This window comes from Labrus bergylta, chromosome 11 (genome assembly GCF_963930695.1).
Source record: "Labrus bergylta chromosome 11, fLabBer1.1, whole genome shotgun sequence".
Taxonomy (NCBI): Eukaryota; Metazoa; Chordata; class Actinopteri; order Labriformes; family Labridae; genus Labrus; species Labrus bergylta.
This window is the reverse complement of record NC_089205.1, coordinates 9,959,808-9,983,092: the sequence shown is the minus strand read 5'-3', so window position 1 is coordinate 9,983,092 and position 23,285 is coordinate 9,959,808. Positions and strand designations below refer to the sequence as shown.

The 23,285-nt window shown below is 43.7% G+C and overlaps 2 protein-coding genes across 2 annotated transcripts in view; both read left to right on the top strand.

The window, feature by feature from the left end:
• Positions 1 to 23,285, top strand: part of LOC109986280 (uncharacterized) — an 86,202-nt gene that overhangs the window by 62,424 nt on the left and 493 nt on the right. Inside the window, exons 5-6 of the transcript XR_010667115.1 lie at positions 19,959 to 20,597; positions 20,629 to 23,285. The exon at positions 20,629 to 23,285 is cut by the window's right edge and continues 493 nt beyond it. The gene's annotated coding sequence lies outside the window, so the exon portion shown is untranslated. The remainder of the gene's footprint in view (positions 1 to 19,958; positions 20,598 to 20,628) is intronic.
• The window catches only part of clcn2c (chloride channel 2c), a 135,232-nt gene continuing 121,522 nt past the window's right edge, over positions 9,576 to 23,285 (top strand). Inside the window, 1 exon segment of the mRNA XM_065960149.1 lies at positions 9,576 to 10,034. Within this exon segment, the coding sequence (XP_065816221.1) occupies positions 9,984 to 10,034 (51 nt within the window). The 5' untranslated portion in view covers positions 9,576 to 9,983.

The following is a 23,285-nucleotide window of genomic DNA, read 5'->3' as shown; positions in this document are numbered from 1 at the left end:
CAAAAGAAGCCAGTTGAGGAGGTTCAGGCATCTTATCAGGATCCTCCTGGACGCCCACCTTTTGGAGGTTATCAGGGCTACCCCAACTGGGCGGAGACCCCGGGGTAGACCCTGAGTTCGCTGAAGGGATTATAAACCTGTCTGGCCTGGGAACGCCTCCGAGTCCCCCAGGAGGAGCTGGAGCACACTGCTGAGGAGAGGGAGAGCTTAGCCTGCTGCCAATGCGCCCTGACCTCAGATAAGAGGAAGAAAAGTGATGGATGGAAGAAAGACTTTAATTTGGACTATGTTCATCAAAAAAAGCATTTGTTGCAAATGTTTCAGAGGAAATCACTTTGTCAGCCTGAAAACATCCCAAAGCACTTTGCAACAGCAACAAAAAAAAAAAACTGTCATTGGAGCAAAAAAAACCCTGACCCTGTCCTCTCATATGGGAGCGCAGACAAACCCACCGGAGGATGTTATATCGTTCTTTCACAGAAATCCAAAGAGGATTAGAAAAAGTGAACTGTGCCGGGCTTCTCATCCACCCGGACTGATCCGTCATGTTGATACACATCATGTGAAAAGAAGTAATCTGCCCTCGGAGCAGCTCGGTCACAGCTGAACGGATCCTGCCACAAAAAGATGCTGGTGGCCTCACTTGACTCTCATTACGCACACTCACGCACGCACGCACTCGCACGCACGCACACACACGCACGCACACACACGCACGCACTCGCACGCACGCACGCACACACACACACGCACGCACGCACTCGCACGCACGCACGCACGCACACACACACACACGCACACACACACACACACACACACACACACAGCAGTGTCACCGCTCCGGCCTCACCTTCCTATTGACCTCCATTCTCCAATCACCACTCCAGGAATTTGCACTCCATCGCTTTCAGACCATTGTTTGATTTGCTGATCGTTTATTGACTCTTGAATTGTGAGCTCGTGTGGAGACACACACGTCAAACACACAAAGAGACAGCATGTAAAAGAGAAAGGATGATGAATGTGTGCCGTGGCTTTGTCTTCAGCCATCTCATTTCTCATTCTGTACCTGTGTGTTTAGCCCTGCTGCTCCTATCTGTCACACTCTGAAGCCTCCGACAAACAAGCTGTCACACTCTCACACACAAAAGCTATTAGCTTTCACATTAAGCAGCTGATGGATGACATTAGCCGTATTGTGAGAGTCAGAGACACAGCAGATAAAAGAGAAAGTGACAAAGGGGGGGATGTTTGTATGCTGATGTAATACTTGAGTCTGTCATCAACAACACAAGTCTAAGGGCCCGATCACACGGAGACCGGTCGCTCCAAAAACGCCAGAGCACATCTGGGGTGAAAACAGCTGGGAGAGCCTGTGGCGCGGGGCTGCGTGCGACCAAATAAAATAAGTGTGAATGATTGATTCGAGCAAAACGAAGAGCTCTCTCCGTTGCTCTGCCACTAGATGAGGAGGTAAAGCCTCCTACTTGATCTGATTGGCTGCTTCAGACAAAAGTGACACTGAGTGACGAGCGCTGTGACTCAGCGTTACGAAGAAGTATTAGGACCATCTTAAAGAAAAAAAAAATCTAAAATTTACGAGTTCGAGACCAGCCTTCTCAAAAAATGATGAAAGGGGAACCCCAAAAGTCTTTTCCTCTGCAGACATGTCCTGCAGTATCTTTTCAGGGTCCTGACATTTTCTGACAATGTGATGATGATGATGTGCCAAAAGCATGTGAAGTTTCATATCTGAAGTAAAGCCCAGACACAACTACGGGATATTTGTGTCTGTTATCTGTCTGCCTTGTTAAAGTGTCTCATGTGCAGAGACAGTTTGTGTCCTGTTCATCATTTCACAGACATAGTAGTCCTAGCAAGCTGAAGTGAAAACTTCTCTTGAACTAACCGACTACACAAGGAAGTAACCTTTTTTCTTATTATTGAAATCTTTACTTAAGTATAACAAGATGCTCCATGTTTGTCATTTGAGAACAGGCAGCTTCTGCTCTTCTACAATTCTACAATTCACTTAGCAGACGCTTTTATCCAAAGCGACGTACATCAGAGAGTAAGTACAACACAAGCAAGGATCTAGAAAAAAGGGAACAATGTCAGTAAGCGCAAACAATCAGCTTTGAGTCCGATTGGACACACAGGTGCTGACAGGAAGTGACCAGAGGCAAAGCACAACATTGACAGCAGTTCTAGAGAGCTCTAATCAGTATAGAAACCATCTTATAAGTCATCGCTATCAGACAAAAACAATCGTGACAACCATCTTGCTCTTCTGATACAGACTAAAATAATGACATTAACCTCGTAAATTTACGAGTTTATTCTCTTTTTTTCTCTTTAACTTGGCCCTAATCCTCAGTCGTATAGCCTCTTGAGCAGAAGGTTGAACATTTTAAACTTTTATGCTCGCCTAAAAACTGCTAGAATAAGAGAAGAGCGGCTGGCAAAACGTGCTGTACCCGAGGAGAAACGACGATTCTGCTGGCGCTGCGTCTCTGTGTGATCGACCCTAACACAGAGTACTTCTCCGTCTCTCACAATCGGATCCGTCCTGCTCTCTCAGTTATTGTTGGATCTGGAGTTATTCCCCTCAAACACTTGGAAGGATTGTACTGAACCCTCTTTAACTCTGATCGTTCGACCTCTGAAGGTCAAAGCTTCAGCCGGTGCTTCAGAGCATGAATTTGGCATTTGATTAACGATGTATAAAGTTAATTTGCTTGTTATACGACACGTGTTCAACCCTTATTTTTTCCAGATGTACAGACTTCAAATCTCTGCCAGTGACTCCCAGTACTCCCAGTGTTGCAGACATGAACGCAAGGTGTTTGGAACGAGGTCATTATGTAACCTTAGACTGTATGAAACATGGACTGGTCTCAGTGACGTCACCCATTAGTGTCTGAAGCGGACTTTTGAAGCTCCAACGATGGTGCACACCATATTGGAAATGCTAACATTCGGTCGACCTAGCAACAGGCTATCAGAGTTATGTTGAAAATCTGCAACACAGCAAGAAAATTAGGGATTTATCTATTTATTTTGAACCAGGCTGTAAACATGTTAATCTCTGCTGTAAAAACAGTCTTTTTTAGAATGGGTGTGTATGTGACTTCCTGTGCTTCTGCAGCCAGCCTCTAGTGGACACTCGTGGAACTGCAGCATCGTCTTTAATTTTCAACACCGGAGGATCCAATCCAACTTTATTTATAGAGCACATTTAAAAAACAACAGAGATGACAAAAGTGACAATAGACAAAGCAAAAACGAAGCAGACAGAAAAGAAAAGAAAAACATAGAACCAAACAAACTCTAAGCATACAGATACACTTTTAAACGAGATTTAAACACAGGCAACGTGAATACCAGCCTAACCTGGGGGGGCAACTGGTTCCACAGCTTAGGGGCTACAGCTGCGAAGGCCCGGTCTCCCCGATGCTTCAGCCCAGCGTCAGGTGCAACCAAAAGTGACTGATCAGAAGTGACTGATCAACAGACATCAATGAGCGTGGAGGTCGCTGCTCGGTTATCTCCACGCTCTATGTATCGCCTCTGCATGATTCTTAACTCTGAAGCCATGACCGTCAGTCGAGGTTGTCTTGTGCTCTCTAACTGAATGTCTCCTGGGTTTTGAAGAATAGGAACCAGAACAGACTTGAGTCAAAGAAATGCACCGTCATGCACCTCCAGTCATTTTCCGTCGTGTGCTCGGAGAGCTGTTGTGATTTCCCAGAATGTGAATCCTTTCATAACCTCGAAGAGGGAACAGTTTCACAAGTCGACAACTTGAACAACAAAGGCTGCCACGTTCAAACAAGACTCACAAAGCAATACAGCTCTAATGATTAACTACACACACACGCGTCTTTAAGTGTGTGTCTTTGTAGGTGAAACTGAATTTCTCCTTTTTGTTTCTCGTCGGTGGAAAATAACTTCAAACACTCAAGTTTCTCCCCTTCGAGTTCCTGAGAGTGAATTTGATGAAGTGTGTGTTTGCCCTCGCGAGGAGGGGGCCAGCTGTTAATATCTGGAGAGCTCTTTTTAATGTCTGAACATTTCAAAGTTTACCGTGCGGCGCCGTGCAGCGCCACTCTTCTGCCCACTGACGCTCTGTGGATTCACCTCAGGTTAATGTTGTTTTTATGACTCTTATTTCAACACACAGTGAAGAGTCTTCAATCCAAACCTCCTGAATGCAGACGATTCATCTGATGATTGTCTCATTATGAAATGAGTTCTCTCAGAGTTTGAGGGTTTGTGTTACTGCTGGTCTTGACCCGGTCTCCCTTTAAAGAGAGATCTGTAAGGGACTCACTCACCTGGAGAACTAACATTTTGTGTGTGTGTGTGTGTGTGTGTGTGTGTGTGTGTGTGTGTGGCTGTGCTCTACATTATACCTTTCGACCACCTCCAGGGACAGTGGGTGTAGTGACCAATTTTAACAAACCCAATATTGTTTAGAAAAGTCACTTGAGGGACGAATGTGGAAGCTTTCGGACGCGTGCTTAGCTCGAAGAAATGAACACAGTCCATTGATGATGTGATTTGGATATTTCGATCCATTTATTTTTAAACACTTCTTATCAATAAAGGAAAATATGATGAAGCACTATGTCTATAAATAAAACAATCAAATCCGCGTTGGATGCGTTTAACTCCGACAGGCTGACACGGTAAAAAAACTGTTTGCCTCCATTCAATCACCTGTCCCACCTCACCTGGAGACTTGCTTTAACCACAGCATCCGCCCAGGCTACACATAGTGCCCAGTAGAGGGCCAACACACACAACCATAAGGAAAATACCATAAGGAAAATACCATGACACAAAACAAACACATCATGTGGCTCCAACACACCGGCCCCTAATTGTTGATGGCATGAGGATAGAAACAATTTAAACATATTTGTATAAAGGAGCCAAACTTAAGATGAAAATTGACCAACAATAAATTACAAAACAAATAAAAATCCCTTTGGGTCAGAGTTCACCAGTAATAATCTAATCTTATTAGGTAGCTTCTTGGAGCAGGCACAGTTTAGTTATTGGCCTGTCCAGTATGCTGGGCTTTGTTTTCAGTCTTGCAGAACGCACCAGTCCTTTTTTGTCAGGATAGGTTGTTATGACTCTCCCAAGCAACCATGAGCTGCGTGGAGCAGTAGCATCTGGAAGTTGGTCTGGTAGCTGGAGAGGTGCCTGATCACCCCCCCACACACACACACACACACACACACACACACCATCAGCTCAGGAGCGCCCGCTGTGGGCAGCCCCGTCACTCTGACATCTCTCCATTAGTTCATGTCCATAGGATTATGTGTGTGTATATTTCAGCCTATGTGTGTGTTGCATGACTTACAGAGTGTAAAAACAGAAATGTCCCCTTGTGGGGATCAATAAAAGTAAATCTCTTAATCTCTTAACAAGTCTTTCCTTGGTCAGGTCTGACATTTGTTGCCTGAATAAGCTACAGTTGTTTAGAGCCTTTCTTGTTGCTGCATTAGCACTGGTTACCCAATATTTTCTCCTCAATCTAGAGAGAACATGATTTCTTCCACCAGGCCCACCTGCTCATAAATATGCTTTAGAATCAGAGCAGATACATAGTCATCTTTGGATAGGATAACTGGGTATTTTGTCTCCTCAGGCATGGCTACCTTACTTAGTCTCCCTCCAACTCTAAGCAATCCATTGTCCAGAATGGGGTCCAGTTTGTATATGGTGCTACTATTTTTTACTTCATGTTTGCCAGAGGCCAATGTGGCAATTTCATTGTAGAACCTTTCCTTTTGGGTGAAGCCGATGATGGATGCTTCAGCTTCCAAAAGCTCTTCAGGAGTCAATCTCTGTCCTCTTAATGATGTTTGTGTTCCTGTTAACTTTTCCTTTTTTGCTGATCTCCAATAGAGTCTTCCTTATTTTAAGGATCCATGAAATTGCTCTTTTCAACCTGTCCGAATAGAAGGTTAGTAGTTGTAGAGTCGCATTTTGTGTGTCCTCAACAATCACTGCACTATTTATGAACTCCTTTTTTATTTCAGGGTCATCTGCAGCAATGTTGGGATCCCAACTCCTAGTCGGCCACATTTCCTCTGCTTCCATTTAGTTTCAGCTTTTTCACAAGTGTTTCAGAACAAAAGGTGGCTGTGCTACCCAGATCCAAAAAAGCATATGTCTGTATGATTCTGTTTCCCTTTTTTGACTTTATCTGTACAGGTAGAATGGTTAGAATCCCCTCACTGCTACTGTTACCAGCCCCTGTATGATCACATGATTGCAAAGAAACAACTGTAGTACTCACTGATGTTTCTTTTTGCTGTGCTGAGTTTGTGTAGTCAGCTTTAGCTTTTTGTTTAAGGTGTAGAAGAGTAGGATGGTACTGGCAGCAGATTTTGCAAGAAAGGCGCTTATCGCAGTCAAAATGTCAGGGTTAGAGGCATCAAAACAGATTCCTTTCTCTCTTAGAAAGTTTATCTTGTCCCTATGGGTTTTCCTGTCCATTTTGGGGCACTTATCCAGTGTGTGACCTTGAGCACAGCATATACAGACACTGCACTGTTTTGTAGATGGACGCATTTCATGTTGAAAAGGTTTGTTTTGTCTGGATTCCGGAGAAGATGAATAATAATAATAATAATAATAAAGTTTATTTATGTAGCTTTTCGCAGACAAAGGTCACAAAGTGCTTTATATCAACAAAAAACACAAAAACAGCATACATACAATGAAAGAAGAAAAATTCAAAATGAGTATGTCATGGACAACATTATAAAATCCTGCTATAAGCAGGAACAATAAAACATAGATGAGTAGGTACACTGGGTGGACCTGATTACCCATAGGCCTGTCTAAACATTAACATGTTTCAATAGCAGTAATAGTTGTTGCAAAACTGTTGCCTTTGAAGTTTGGCCTGGCTTGGGATTTCATTCTGTTTGGGTTTTCACCTCCTGTGCAGTGTTGTGTGTTCTGAATGTTTCCAAACACAGGGTCAGACAATATTTTCATCTCATGTTTGATAAACTTGACAATATCCATGAACTGAGCTCTGCGATTACATTTTTCCAATATGTCACATGCTGAGCTTCTCCATTTTTCTCTAAGTTTGTACGGAAGTTTGAGAATTATTGTTTTCATATGTGCAGGCATATCCAGTTCTCTCAAGTACTGTACAATACAATGCATTACAATGCAACATTCTCGTAAAAACAGTGCGTATGCTTGCAAAGATTTCACATCCTCCTGCAAAGATTTCACATCCTCCTGTTTAACTTCAGGCCATTTTAGTACTTTTTCCATGTATGCTGCAGTGATAATGTGTTCATTCCCAAAGTGCTCCTCTAACAGGTGCCTGGCTGCAGAATATCCTCTGTCTGGAGCCATATGCTGGCAGCTACGAATTAAAGTCTCTTGGCTGACCTCTTGTATACTTATCCAGGTAATGTAAGCAGTCCCCTTTGTTGTTGGTGTGATGTTCCACACAATGTTCAAAAGCCCTGATGAAAGTGTTGTACTGCAGAGGATCACCATCAAAATATGGAATTTCTCTTAGTGGCAGTAAATTCAAAGATTGCTGCTTTATTAGAAGAGAGGTGATTTCATTTTGTTTTTCTAGTATATTGTACAAAGCTGGTGTGTTGTGATTTTCTGGGAAAGACGGTTGGAACTGAAATGCAGGATTTGTTATTTGTTCATAAGGGTTCAACACAGGTTTGTCTGTCGGCTGTTTGTGCACTATTGTTGAAATTCCATTTTTGTCTTCAACTTCGGTTTGTGCTGTTTTCATATAAGCATCTGGATTTTGTTGATATTGTTGAAGTGGTGGTCTATTTGAATCCTCAGGTTTTTGTCTGTATTCTTTGAGAGGAGGGCATGAAGTGGTGGACGTGCCCTTTAATTGTTTTCCTTTTTCAAAATATGATTCCATTCCATTTGATTTTGTCGTTGAAAAAGCTTGATGACTGGACGCTGATAACACCGCTGTTTTTGCTGCTAAGGCTGCCATCTCCGTTTCAAACTCAAGTTCCTCTTGTCTCCTCCTGAGCGACGCAGCTTGCTCCTCCAGTGCGTGCTTTTCCTTTCAAACAGATCTCTCTCTGCCTCTGCCTGGATGCGCGCTGAGTCAGTATCAGCTTTGCCTTTATTTGTGGTCCTTGATCTTGTATGACTTCTTCTGCTTGATTTTGTGCTTGAAACTTTGGTTCCAAGATTTGAAATGCTGTCACTCGGATTTATTTCATTCTCAATTCTTTCCTCGTTTCTTTCAAATCCTGAAATTGCTTTAGACATCCATCTTTTCACATCGGCAGTAAATTCACTGAAACATTTTTGCTTTAAACCATATTTCGTTTTTCTCCATTTCATCGGGAGGTAGAAATTGCATGAGCGTTTCGTGGGTTTCCTTTGCCTCGTCATATAGAGTTTTGTATTTGTCGAATGTACAGTGAACCTCAGATTGATATGATTTGTCTTGCATTAAGTTTTGTATTGTCTTTTTAAACTCTGATGCCTTGTTTAGTTTTGCTTTCCGTGTCTTCTGAAGTTTGTCCAGTTTGTCCAGTAATGCTTTTTGGGTCAATTTCACTGAACCTTTTGGGATCACGTGTTTCGTTGTCAACCCCTTGCGCACCCGCAGTGGTGTGCGTTTGAGCAGCAGCAGGCTCATCACCAGCAAAACCTTTGTTTTGCAAACTTAATTCACCATCCATATTTAGCTAATCAAATAAAGTAAATCATCACTCATGATAATAATCAAATACCACAACAAAATACCATACATAAATCAGAGCTCTTTTAATTCCCAGTTCAAACCAAAATACCGGGTTTGATTGTCAAAATAAACGTGTGCACACAAATAAAACATGGCCATAATGTTTGTAGCACTAGGCGTACCTGATTCGTGTCCTTTCCACTGTCCGTGGATGACCGATCAAGAGTGCACTGTGTCCCAAGTTCCATGAAAGCAAAGTTTTTTTACTTAAATTGTCGTGACCAATTTTAACAAACCCAATATTGTTTAGAAAAGTCACTTGAGGGATGAATGTGGAAGCTTTCGGACGCGTGCTTAGCTCGAAGAAATTAACAAAGTCTGTTTACCTCCATTCAATCACCTGTCCCACCTCACCTGGAGCTTTAACCACAGCATCCGCCCAGGCTACACATAGTGCCCAGTAGAGGGCCAACACACACAACCATAAGGAAAATACCATGACACAAAACAAACACATCATTTGGCTCCAACAGTGGGGGGTCCCCAGTCTCTGACTGCCTTATTTTAGGGGTTAAGGGGGAAGCTGAACAGTTTGGGAACCTCTCGGTCGTGGCACTGGAACGATTCAACAAGTTGATCAGGCTGAAAACATTTTCAGAAAGTTTCCCATTTTACCAAAACTCACCCAATAAGGTGAAAACAAACCAAAAATGGTGACCTGTTAATCTAAAGCTGACATAACCAAAGACACTGCACTGTCAACAGACCAAAGGTGAGTTATCCATTCATCATGATATCATCCACTGTAATCAGGACTGTATGGAGAACTCACCTGAACTCAGGTAGCATAAATCACACCTTAAAGTACAGTTAGCTTCTATGTCTAATATCTAAAGAAAACAGAAAAAAAAAACCCTGATGAAAAACTGTAAACACACAGAGAGCAGCATTTCCTCTTCTGGTTTGATTGACACACAGATGGGAGGGTCGATCCCACTTCAAACCAGTCTAAGTCCCGCCTCACGGTGCGGATCCTACTGGAGACTTGAGGCTATAAAATGAAAGATCTTACTGTAACCGGGACGCACTCTGGAGCTGGAGTCCCCTTTGTGAACTCCCTCACAGAGACTCCAGTCAGCCCGATGCTTTAATCAGTGCTCACACAGAGAGAGATATCGCTGTCGATTTCCTCTCACTCCTAAGCAGAAAACTTTTTGATAAGGTCGCCGGGTGCAGACGGAGCCGAGCAGAGACCATGGCAGGGGGCGGCTCGGACCAGCGCGCGCTGCAGTATGAGCAAACTCTGGTAAGTGTGACTTGTTGCTCCGCTGAACTTTGTCCACTCTTATTACCCTGTGTGCACACGACAGTCAAGCCAGACTCCATTGACAAATCTGTCAGCCTTCTCTTGCTGGCCACACATCTGGTGTTAAAGCGGCATGACAGCAAACTGTTCTAAAGTCTTCGTGTCTTTCAAACGAACGCCTGTCGGTGCGTAATCAGGACGCCGAACCAAACACTGTGTCCATGTGATTCTGGAAACTTCCACCTGAGTGTGTGTATTTGCAACCAACCATAGGTTTAGCAAAAGTTGTCATTTTTTGAACGGGGTTCAGTGCCGTGCTCGCTCACGTGAACGTGCCCGAGGTTTGTGGTGTCGGAAACGGTCTCGCTTATCTGTCTGCATTTTTCTCTGAGTTTACTTTGAGCTGGCACACATAACTAAGGTCAAGTTATTGTATTGTCTAGCCACCAGCTAAACAACAGTGCAGGTAGCATGTTAAAGCAGCTGTAACATCTGGATTTGGGCTAGCCCACTTCATCTAGTCTTGATTGAGGCCAAACTCCACAGTCAGAATTCAAATCTGCTTAAAAAAGCTCCACATTTATTTTCTGAACAGACTTTAAAAATGATTTCATGCTTATTTTGAGTTGCAGAAATGTGCTGACAAATTCGGCATAACAATCCAAACATCAAACATTTATTTATGTGTCACAAATATCCACTTTTCCACTCGGGACACTCTTTGTCATCACGCAGATCCCACGGGGGGACGACAGCGAGCTGTGGGAAGAGTTTAAAAGTTGAAATGTGATGAAATAAAGCTCAGCTTTGGGGCTTAATGGATCAGCCGAATTCCCAGCAGGCTCTCAGTGATTTATGAAAGGCTTGGAGTGATGTATTGTACGTTTAGCATATTTGTCAAAAAGCAAATTTTCTCTCCCTTGACATGTGTTTGAGTTTAACTGATTATTATGTGCATTGAAAACTGTGATTTTATCATCAGTGTGACCTCTCTGCATGCAAGCGGATGATGTCATCTTCACACCAACTACAGTACAGTAGACAGCGGGGTCACTGCGTGTGTCAGAGCTCAGAGAGTGTAGGCTGCATTGATATCACCAACACCACCAACAATGGATGGATTCACTGTTGTTCAGCCTGTGTGCTGAGAAAAGCTGCTGTCTGCATGTGCGTGCAGAATGTGTTGTAAGACGAGATGCGTCTGAGAGTTGTGCAGGTGTCCAGCCGCTCCGCACAGGTTAACCTTTATGCAGCGTGCATAGACGGTGATTTGAGTTTCAGCTTTATAAGTGACTGTTCCCCTGAGACGTTGCACAATGTGATTTCCTTTTTTCAGCTTGCATAACTAGTCGAGTGTTGCTTGGCTTCAGTGGTGGTCTGTAACAGTTGGTTGAGGAGTTCGATATCAGACCTGATTGATGCAGAAGGGGGCTCGTGAGAATTTGCATTAATTAGGTCACATCAGAGCCCCTTTGGACCCCTTATCATCGGTGCACCCTTTGGACGTCCATACAGGCTGTTTTTGAATGACTGTGTAGAAATGCATGATAACAATAAATGGATATAAGTCAGGAGAAATCACTGGTGAAGGGGGGACATTATTCTTACACATTTATTATCGCTTCAGTGAATCAATTTCACATAAAGTGCTCTTTTTAAATCACGTTGCCGCCTCTAACGTCTTTCCAACTCAGTGTGAGGTGCACTGATTCCCAGCATGACCTTCAGCAGGATGAAGCGTTTGGTGATGTGTGTTTTCATGTAAGTCTTTAGTTGCACATTTCCTCACAAACTTCTGTCGAGTCTCGTGAATCTGCTGTTTGAAGAGACGTGTTTTATGGCTAACTGAGCCATTCAGCGGCAGCAGGACTTTAAATGAAGAGGAGCCTCAACTGTAACACCTCTCTGGCTCTCTGTTTCCTTTTCTTGCAAAAGTTTCTTTGTACAGAGCCCCCCTCCCTCCCTCTTCTTTATCCTGCCTCCATGTGTGCTGTTAATCTGTGTGTGTGTGTGTGTGTTTGTGTGAGAGATTACACAACGTGCGACCCGCTGATTCAGCGCTGGACGCTCTGTCACCCTGGCGGGGTCTCGTGCTCGGCCCTCCGGCTTTCTGAAAAGAACGTGCAGGCAGCTCTGTGCAACAGAAAAAGAAAGACGCACCTTTCCTGTTAATGGACGCTCAGTCTGCTGTGTTTGGATGATTCACATGAACAAAGTTGTGACAAAGCGTTCAAACAGAGTCAAATAAAAATAGCAACAGTGAGAGAATAAGCTCTGTGACCATAAACGAGTTCTCTGTGCCCCCCATCTCTTGGCTGTGGGTTGTAGTAACATGGTGTCTTTGTGTGATACTGGCAGCCATGATGGTTGTGTGGGTTTGTTGTGGGCAGAGGATGCTCAAAGAGGCCAGTGTAGTTTGGCTGAGAGAGAGGCTGACAGGCTGAAGCAGGCCGGGCCAACAGTGAAGAAAAGCAGCCTCGACGTCTCGTCAGATACGTCCAGACTCATGCATCACTTTTTATTTTTAAAAAGCTCCGACCGTCTGTAGGCAGATTTGGGCTTCTTTGTGTACAATATGAGTCTGCAGAAGTTATTACTTTTCTTTATTTAAATCAGGGACAGTGAACATTAATGAGCATGTGGTAAAGTGTTGCACATGATCATGAGGTACTGATGGATAATACACATTCGCCCTGCGGCTGTTTTAGTCAAGCACTAGAGAGAAGAAGAACATACTCACTGATTATTTGGATGTTAGTGAGAGTTTTTAGATCACGCTCATTCTGTGTCAGTTTTCATGAAATGTGAAGATACGAGCTAACTACAGAGCGCTAACATTAGCATGCTAACACAACGATGCAGAACACAGGTGATTGCTGCTCGAGCACAGAATGATTTTGTCCGCCGCTTGGGCTTAACGTTTCTTAATTATGGCGCGTTCTAATCGAAAACTCATTCGTGTGAACACGAGGGAAGGGGTGTTGGAGGTGTGTCTCTGGAGGAGAGCGGAGGCTTCAGTATGGAGGAGGTGTGCCCAAACAGCAGTTTGTTTTGGTTTCATGCTGGTGCTCGAGGGCGACGTCTACTGGATCAAAAGGTTGCACATTCCTCCTTTAATGAATGACGCAAATTGCACACATTGCCTGAATGCTTACTTTGACTCACAGGTTTACACATTTTTCAAATATCTGTCATTGACTAACTGGTTCCACTGCTGCGTGGTCATTTAAGTGCAAGAGACGAGAAATATTAGTGTCAGCCTCCGACAGTGAATTAATGAAAATCTGTTTTAAATAACGGTTTATTAAATATCATGTTTATCACAAATGACCGGGAGGAGGAGTACGACTTTAATATGAGCCCTGAAGTGATTGCTGCTGTTTGAAGGATGCCGCACATGGTTGACCTTTGATCTCTTAGTTACACTCTTCATGTTGTTATGCATGTTATAAAAAAAAGTAGTGCAGAGTAATCAGGCCCTAATACGTGTGGTTGAGGGGGGGGATTAGAGGAACCAAATCAATAAGTCGCATAGGAACAAAATGTTCTTTGCCAGGAAGTCTGAGAGGATTAAATACCACTGTTTCCCACACTTAGACGATACTCAGGTATATTTCTGACTGGTTTTTATTTTTTCATAAAATGATAAAAAGAGTAAGAGAGAGAGAGATGATACACTGCACAGAAGCTTCAGAGGTGGGAGAGAGAGAGAGAGAGAGCGAGAGAGAGAGAGAGAGAGAGGTCCACTAGGCGTATGTCCCTCTTGTTAATGCACAGTATGAGGTACGATGCTCATGTCTGAGCTGAAGCTTCGGTTCAGTATTTTTCTGCAGCTGCTTGCTGCTGATGCTGTCCTGCTCTCCTAGTTCAGGATGTTGATGGGGGGGAGCATCAGTCATTCCCACCCTGGTGTGTGTGTGTGTGTGTGTGTGTGTGTGAGTGTGTGTGTGTGTGTGTGTGTGTGTGTGTGTGTGTGTGTGTGTGTGTGTGTGTGTGTGTGTGTGTGTGTGTGTGTGTGTGTGTGTGTGTGTGTGTGTGTGTGTGTGTGTGTGTGTGTGTGTGTGTGTGTGTGTGTGTGTGTGTGTGTGTGTGTGTGTGTGTGTGTGTGTGTGTGTGTGTGTGTGTGTGTGTGTGTGTGTGTGTGTGTGTGTACTTTGAGGGTGTGTCTGAATGTCTATGATACCCATTAATTAATGCTCAACTCAATAACTTAGGGAAGGAAGTCTACTTTTACACAACTTCTTATTCTTTCGACATTTTTTTTTACCAAATACTAATGCAATTAGTTTCTTAAAGTGGGTTGGAACAGAGTCATTGCAAAAATATGACCTTAAACACAGCCCCATTCTTAAATCAAGATACATGGAGAGTAAATAAGATCAATAACTTGTGAATAAAAACAGTTAAAAATGATTTAGAAATGTAGTCTTCCCTGATCAATATCACATAATATCAACTTCTCCCATCTAAACTGGACAAAGGGTTTTAAAATGGGAAGAAAATGGTTTGATTGCAAGTTGTTTGAAGGAGATCTAGTTTTATTTGAACAGCATGAATACAGTCTTCCAAGGTGCAAACCCTCCTCCTCCTCCTGAAGCCTGTGGAGCTCCTTGATGTACTGCTGTCCTATCTGCTGGCCATCTTCTCTCAGCAGAACTTCGACTGTTGAAAAGTCATTCAGAAGAAGCCATGTGACATGGATCCAGGAGAACATGGACTTTTAATGAGGGGTCTTCAAGATGGCAAAGAAAGAGAGAAAATATCAGTTATTCATTAAATCATTTTTTTGTTCTCATCTATTTTTCTGTATTCATCTGTGTGTAAGAGCACATTTATAAATTCAACAGTGTACTACCCAGGCAACAAAGGTACAGTATTCAGGTAATCAACATATATTCAAAGTTAAGATAAACATTATTGTAATCGTGCTGTTTTCAGCTCTCTCACTCACACAATGATATTCCACATCAAATGATCTCAGATTTAGTGTGAGGAAAAATTGAGCAATTTATTGTGGATAGTACTTCATCTTAACATGAAACAAATATAACCTGAATTATTTAAATCATTAACAGTCTCTGTGCTTTAGTACAGAACATACAGTAACTAATTTATTATTAACATGAGCTCAGTACATGGCTGTATTCTTCAAACTATTTCTTATACTTTATATCTATGTGCTTTAAATCTTATTTTCATTCCATATGTTATTTATATTTTATATTTCTACAGCTATATTCTGTGTATGAGTTCAGTGAAAATTAATATGGTTATTAATATAGTTTTCTTTTTAAATTTGTTAACAGTTTGCTCAAATCTTAAGACACTACATCAACCATGTAACTTTAATGTCATCCTCTATAACCTACACAGCAGATTAGGTTCAGTTCAGTTTATGTTACTGACGGATAATTACTACACAAAGTTTGTTTTTAATGTCCACATTTACGTATCGTGGAGTATAACATTCATCATAACGTCAGATAACAACTGAGGTGAACCTTTAGCTTCTAACATCACACAAACTCATTATATTCAACAACAACATCTTAACAACAAACATTTCTAAACCATTGACTGTAAATAATGTAAATAATGAGCTACACAGTTAGCCGACTGGTTTACAAGCTAACGCTAAACAAGCTAGGTCCGTAAATATAAACACATGAGTAAGCAGTAAATATAACACTACTATATCACTTACCGAAAAAAACTGAAGCGTCAACTTGTTGGATGGTCTGTTAACCGCACAGCAAGCCGTGTATGTTGTCAGATATGTGTTAAACAAACTCTCCAAACGAAGTAAGAAAGAGGAGAAATCAGACGGATCAAGCTGTTAGCCTCCTGACAGATAGATGCAGCGCGCAGAGCTGTCAATCAAATCTGACACAACCAAATATGGGCATAGTCGTTTTCCTTAATAGAATAAAATCCGATGAGTTATAAAAAAAAATTCACCCCCCCCACAGTGTGAGGAGAAGGGGCCGTCAACTTCTCAGATATATCTCGTTTTTTGAACCAGGCTGTAAACATGTTGATTCCTGTGGTAAAAACGGGCTTTTTTGGCTGTGGGCTTATGGCACTTCCGGCGCTTCTGCAGCCAGCCTCAAGCGGAACCTCGAGGAACTGCAGTTTTTTGTACTTCCGCATAGGCTTCATTTTTCAAGACCGGAGGTTGCCCCTTGGTGGAGGCCCTCAGGGTTTTCATGCCCTCTCAGTTTCAGGGGAGGAGACCCTCATGGATCATTTGACACATGGTAAAAAATCTTGTGATTAAAGAATATGAAGTCATCCTAGCAGTAGGGGGCGCCCTCACACTAGGCCCAGTTGCTCTGTACCCTGCTGAATCATGATTCACCCCCCACCCCCCCCCCACACTTCTCCAGGACTAACCGACCTGAGCATGGTATCCTCTCGTACATAACGTCGTAATAAAACACATGCATGGCGGACTTCAACAAAAAGGGACGAGAGGTTGAGTCCGCGTCTACACATAAGAGAACATGACAGCTCCTTTACTGACTGTTTTATTTTGAGTCATGTTAGTCAGATACAAACAGAACACTCCGGGTTGTCTCAGGACCACGTTGTGTACCCGTGTTTGTACTCGTGCAGAAGCTCACCTCTTCAAAACGTGCCAGAGCAGAAGAAGTGTACTGAGCCTGAGCACAGAACGGAGCACTCACACCAGTCAAATGAACTGGACTTAGGGGCTCAAACGTGTTTGGGCACAGGAGCCGACGGATTGCCTCGTGTGAATAAACTCAGCACATAGACAGATTTTAGGAACAGTTAATCTTCCCCCTCTTGAGTTCTGCGTCTGCAGAAGACCGAGTCGCAGAAATGGAGAAGAGGGAGAAGAGGAAACATACACACAGATTCCTGCACGCCGTGAAAACCTTTTGACATTGAAGACGGAGATGTGCAAAAACTCAGTGTTGCAGTGGGTTGTTCATGGAGGAGAGAGAACTGTTTGGGGTTTATTTTAATGTCCTGATAATGAAGTGAAAGTGTCGGTGCATGCTGAAGAAGTATGGAAGTGTGTGTGTGTGTGTGTGTGTGTGTGTGTGTGTGTAAAGCGACCATCTGTCTTGCAGCTGATTTGTAACTCTGTGCTTTTCTCTTGTTCTGGTCGTTGGGCTTCATGTGGCCGCGTGCGTTTGAGTCCTAGAAGAAATTCCCCTTTACTTCCCTTTCCTTTATTTCACTATCGCTCCATCACGCCTCGTGGCTAAAGTCTGTTTTACCTTTTGTGAGACCGGTCAACAGCTCCTTGACTCGTGCTTTCATGAAGCGGAGAAAGGGGCTCTTGCATAACGTTTGTTCACTTGTGAATAGACTCCTTCGCTGCAGATAAGCATCAAAAGCCCTCGGGCGGCTTTTCTCTCTCTCTCCGTTACAAAACATCAACCTTTGCTGTGTTTTTCCAAAATGAGCCGTCGCCTCAGTTTATTGTGGACAAATGGTCATGATGGATTTCCTTTGTCAGGACTCGTTGTGTGTTCGAGACTTGAGGTCTAAACACAAACCTCAGAAGTGTTCCGCCTCTAAACGATGAGCTTTGTCACCTGTGAAGAACACAAACACTTCAGGAGACCGACGGATTGATGAGAACGTCTCTGAGAGGAAGGAGGAATGTGTTTGATCTGAGATGAATTGATCCCTCGTACTTCATCGGGTTGATGATTAACACGTCAAAGAAGGAGAGAAGCTCCGCGGGTCGATAGCGAAACAGATGAGATGGTTCAACATCTGTTCATCAGAACCGTAGAATGATGTCTCCCCCCCCTCTTGTGTACCAAACAAATATGGAGTGTGAACAGAACTGTACTGATAAGTTGGGCTGCAGTTTCATCCTTTGCAGCGATTAACCCTCGACCCTCCTCGTGTCCCCTCTAAACGTACAAACAGACCTTCACTCTTCCTCTCCGTCGTCCGTCTGCCTTTGTCTCTCCTTCTCGTTTTACGAGATAATTTTCAGATAAATGTCCAGAAGTCTGGTCAGCGTCTGTATGAGCTCACTGCTCCTCTTCCTGGATGAGCTCAGGGGGTTCAGAGCAGCAGGCGGAGAGGACGCCGTCCAGCCAGGTCACCTTGACGCATGAGATAAATCTGCAAAGTAAGAGTTGACACATCAGCGGATGTCCACATCACTATCAGCTGTTATCATTCTGAGAGCGGCTCTGACCTGACACAGCTTCTTGATCTTGTTGATGTATCAACTGCGTCATAAAAGAAGATGCGGACCGACGAATGAATACTCAAACAATAGCTCGCATTAACCTCGAATCCACGGGGCCGCCGTCTCCTCTTCAAACACCCTTCAGCGTGCGTGCGTGCGTGCGTGCGTGCGTGCGTGCGTGCGTGCGTGCGTGCGTGCGTGCGTGCGTGCGTGCGTGCGTGCGTGTGTGTGACAGAGAACATTACGTTTCCTTTAAGAGAGGGGTCAGCAAAGTAGAGCTCCATAAACAACACTTTGTCTTCTCCTCAGTTGTCTGTTTACTATGGAGGCTGCATGGTGCTGCAGTGGTTAGCTCTGTTGCCTCACAGCGAGGAGGTTCCTGGTTTGAATCCCGGTCTGACAGGAGCCTCTCTGTGTGTAGTCTGCATGTTCTCCCCGTGCATGCGTGGGTTCTCTCCGGGTACTCCGGCTTCCTCCTACAGTCCAAAGACTGTGACATCACATGTTAAACTACAACACGTGTTGCTTCAATATTTATGCTCTGAATGTTTAAATCAGAGATTATATCAGTTCCTCATCACATGAAAACAATCACACAGTAAAGTTTTATCAGATCAGTTTACCCTCTGAATATCTTTATTTATAAAACTTTCCTCACGTCCTTCTCACCGAGCCGTTTTTAGCGCCTGTTGGACAGGCATCATCATCATCATCATCATCACTCCCTCTTTATAGCTGTGACAAACATTTATAACTGTGACAAACATCAGCATGAGTACGTGAGTCGTACTCATGCTGATGTTTGTCACAGTTATAAAGAGGAAGTGATGATGATGATGATGATGATGATGCCTGTCCAACAGGAAACAGAACAACTCCACCTCCACGGGTAAAAGACAACACAAGGTTCACCCTCGTTTTAGAACGAGCTTTATCTGCTTGGTGTTTCTCCTCACTGTAATTATATTTTCTCTTCTTTGCTGCTACGTCCACGTCCGTCATATTCACCGCGTTGAATCTCTGAACTGTCTCCACTCCTAAACTCACCTGCTGCGCTGTCATTGGCTGGAGGAAACACACCAGCTCCGCCCAGAAACGTCCCGAGTCAACCAGAACAAAGCAGAACAGTAAAATCCAGTCAGAGGACAGAGTCTCTGCAGACACAGTCACCACCACACATGTATGGAGGCCCAGAAGGGACAATGGAGCAGAAGTCTGTATTTTATTTTGAAGGAAGAAGCTGCTGACTGTCTTTAAATAAATAAATAACGCTTGCATTGCTGATAACATGAAGGCCATTAGGAGGTGATACCCTGAGAGCATTTATTGCTTTAAAGTGACCTTTCACCTTCAGTCTTCGATCTGCTGGAATTCTTCTAATGAGCTTTTAATGTGCCTCTAATAGTTCTACATCATAAGGCCCTGACCTCGAAAAGATTTCTCTTTAATGCTTCTTTAAGTTCTTCGTGTCATTATTGATTTTATAAAAACACAGCACTGCACCGTCCCTCTGCAGTTCCATTCAGACCATTATTTCACATTTCAAAATAAAACTTGTTATGCTTTTACTTTGAATGTTTGTTCTGTCTTAAGCTGAGAGTACTTTTTCTTGCTGTGTGCTTTTATTTTGAAATACAGTAAGGACCTTTCTGTAGTTGGAAGGTTAGGACAGGAAGTTAAGCACAGAGAGTGGTTAGGGATCCCAAAGTGAGGTCAAACAGTTCAAAGGAACGGTAACAAAGGTCAATGTGTGATGTCATAAGGTGGATATGACTTTGGACTCGTCAGCTGAGCTGTCTGAGAGTTTGTTAAAGTGAAATGAGACATTCAAAGATGCAGCAGTGTCCTTCTTTTACATCACTGTGACTACAGGGAGACACTGAGGACGATCTCCATCTCTGATCAGCAGGCTGACTGTTCTCCGGCTCTGTGCGAGCGTCACACTCACGTTTCTTTTCAGCGCGCACACATCTATCACTACAGGCACTTGACCTTCTTCTCACCGCACGCAGGCGTGAGACACACTGGTTAGTCATTTAAGACATCGATCCCCGCTCACAGAAAAGAGCACACCTGCGCTCGCTGAGCTCTGCCACTAACTGCCATTAACTCTATACCGCTACTTGTGATATGGCGAGATGAACAGCCGCTAATGGCGCCTGTTTCAGAGCAACACATCGGGACAGAGCGACCTCCTCATCCCTCTCATTTCTGAGGGTTGTGTGTAAACGTCAGGTGCTGCCTTCTTTGTCATTTTGCAGCGTGTCGTGGTTGCTGTGTGTGCAGGTTTTTTTCCCGTCTCTCAGATCAGCTGACCGGCTAACAGGCACTAAATCCTTGTTGCAAAAGAGACGTTCTCTTTCTCTCTCTCCTCCATATGGGTCTTTGTGTGTCAGCCACCATGACAGACAGGACATGTTTACCGTTGCCGTGGAAACACCGGATGTTACATGAAAGACCGCTGCACTACCGTTGCTGTACGTGCTGCTGTGATAAATTATACCCGGACACATCAGCTCGTCGGAAAACATATTCTCTTCCTCAGGTCGGTTTCACCCGGTTGTCTTGACTACGGTCAACTCAGAGGTTGTTTTCATCGGGGATGGGGGGATAGCAGAGAATCACTCCCATGATTCCCCACCAGCCTCTACCTCATCTTTTGTTATCATAGATTGAGAGCCCCCTAGTGGTGGAGTTTATGTACAGTGCGTTCAAAATGCAATCAATGGGTCCTTGATTTGTTTCAACGAATCAGCCACGGGCATGAACTGTACAGCTCTCAGAAGTTTTTAGCCATCAACTCAGTCCTCTTCAGCTCCACCCTGTTTTCTAATGATGGTCACATCTGGCTTCAAAAAACCAACATGGCGTCCTCCGCGATGCCAACGCTCGTGGCATCACACACAGACACATGTGTTGTTCAGCACTGAATCTCTGCACAAACACCTTCTATTAGCATCAATTCACGGTCGGTTTGAGCACAAGACTCTGCTTGTTCAGTGGATAAAGAGACTGAAAGTGTGTGTGTGTGTCCTCGTTGATGTGTGAGTAGGGGGTCCTTTAATAGCTGAGCTGTTAAAGGGAGCAGGCCAACTCTTGAACTTAATCTCTTCTTTTCCTCCCTGCTGTCACATCACATTACACCATCAATCCATTCAGCGTGCACACATACAGTAGAGTTTAGTACACACACACACCTGCCAGTAATACAGCACATACTCAGCATCTGGTCTGGTACCTGGAATCACGGCGTAGAGGTGAAGAGAGAAATTGAAGAAAGCTGATGGTGCTGTTTAAAACATTGTCACAGGTTAAACTTTAAACATGTAATTTCATATCTCAGTTCTGCTCTACATCGTCAAATAACCAAACAGTGCTTCATCACAGTTTTTCTTCTGGGGGGGGGGGGGGGGGGGACGTGAACCTGGACCTGTCTGATGATATGTCCCTAATCTAAATCAGTGAATTGGATCACAGTTTGAAAGAAAAACCTTCCCTCTCGTTTCCAGAGGAGTGCTTTTGGATGGACTTTAAGGAGCCGTTGCGCTGACGCTACTTAAAATGCGAGCCTGGCAGGACCTGAATGCTTTCCCTCACAGCGCTGATCAAGTGTGTGAACAATTAGTTAGCGGAAGAAGCACCGACCCCAATCACAAGATGTGGATTTTTCTCTTTTTCGCAACGATTTGTTTATCACCGACCTTTCATCCAAACAGCAGCTGAATATGTTCTGTTAATTGTATTTTTATATTTTAGAGTTACTTTGATGTTGAAGTGAAAGCAAATAAATCACTTCAGCAAAAAAATAATTCTTAGGCAGGAATTTGTTTGAATCTTCCAAATCCAAAGATTCCAATCAAACTCCTGCACACTCTCTAAACTGCACATTGTGCGTCTTCCTCCTCCGCTTTCTGCCTGTTTGTGACCGACGTAAACGTAAGGTTTGCATTCTACGAGACGCCAAGAGGACTTAAGAAACGTCAGTATTTGCCGGCCTGTGAATGTGAATACACCACCTCCACTCTCTGCAGCTTCAGGTTAAATCTATGAATGGAGATGTGCAGATTTTTCAGTATTTGTAGATGCTATTGATCATAAATAAAACGGCTCATACTGTCTTAAAACACGTGGTGTCGAAGTATCGAACACTTTTTAAACCTCAGCATGCACGGAGGACATTAAGTCTGCTGCTGCTGTTAGTGTGTGGTGATATCATGAACCGTCTGACCTGTCTGGCTCAAGCACACAAAGGATGAGATGAGTCTGTCTTTGTGTGTGTGTGTGTGTGTGTGTTTGTGTGTGTGATATGAAGCTCCCTGTGGAGAATTGAGGATCTGAATCAAAGAGTTCAGCAGGCTGAGAGAACACATCGAGCATTCAGATGTGTGCTTGTGTTGACTCCCGGACCTCTCACTCTCTGATGAAACATTATTCTGATACTGAAACCCACCAAGTCTCCAACACGTTTGTGTCGGCTTAAAGGGTGTGCTTCATACAGCAGACTGATGGTAATCCATTGGCTTGCATCTCCATTGGCTGCCCCCCCCCCCACACACACACACACACACACACACACACAGCCCTGAATCACTTTAGACAGCATAGATCCCAAGAGCTTACAGACCGGCTAGTTTTATTTAGTTTCTAATATCATGTAGAAGTCTTAAACTCTGCTATCATGACGACCAGACGGATGAACCTCTAAAATATTTAATCATAGGAAGTCAGCGTGATGAGGCAGCTCCTCCTCTTCATCACTGTCTGACAGTGAAGTTATTCAGGCATTCATCCTCCTCCTCTCCTCCCCTGTTCTCCAGTGATGGAGAGACCGAATAAAACAGGAGGACAGACAGACAGACAGACACTCTCCCAGCTCTGTAACATTTATTTTTAACACAAACTGGACCCAATACTCGGAGCTAGAAGTATCCAGTTGAAATATCGAAGCCTCCGACCATAAAGAGGAGTCATCATGTCCTCCCAACTCTCATGTCTCCTTCTTCCACCCTCTCTGTGTTCACACCGTAGCAGAAACATCACTCCATTTTATTTTTACCGCAGGTGGGTGT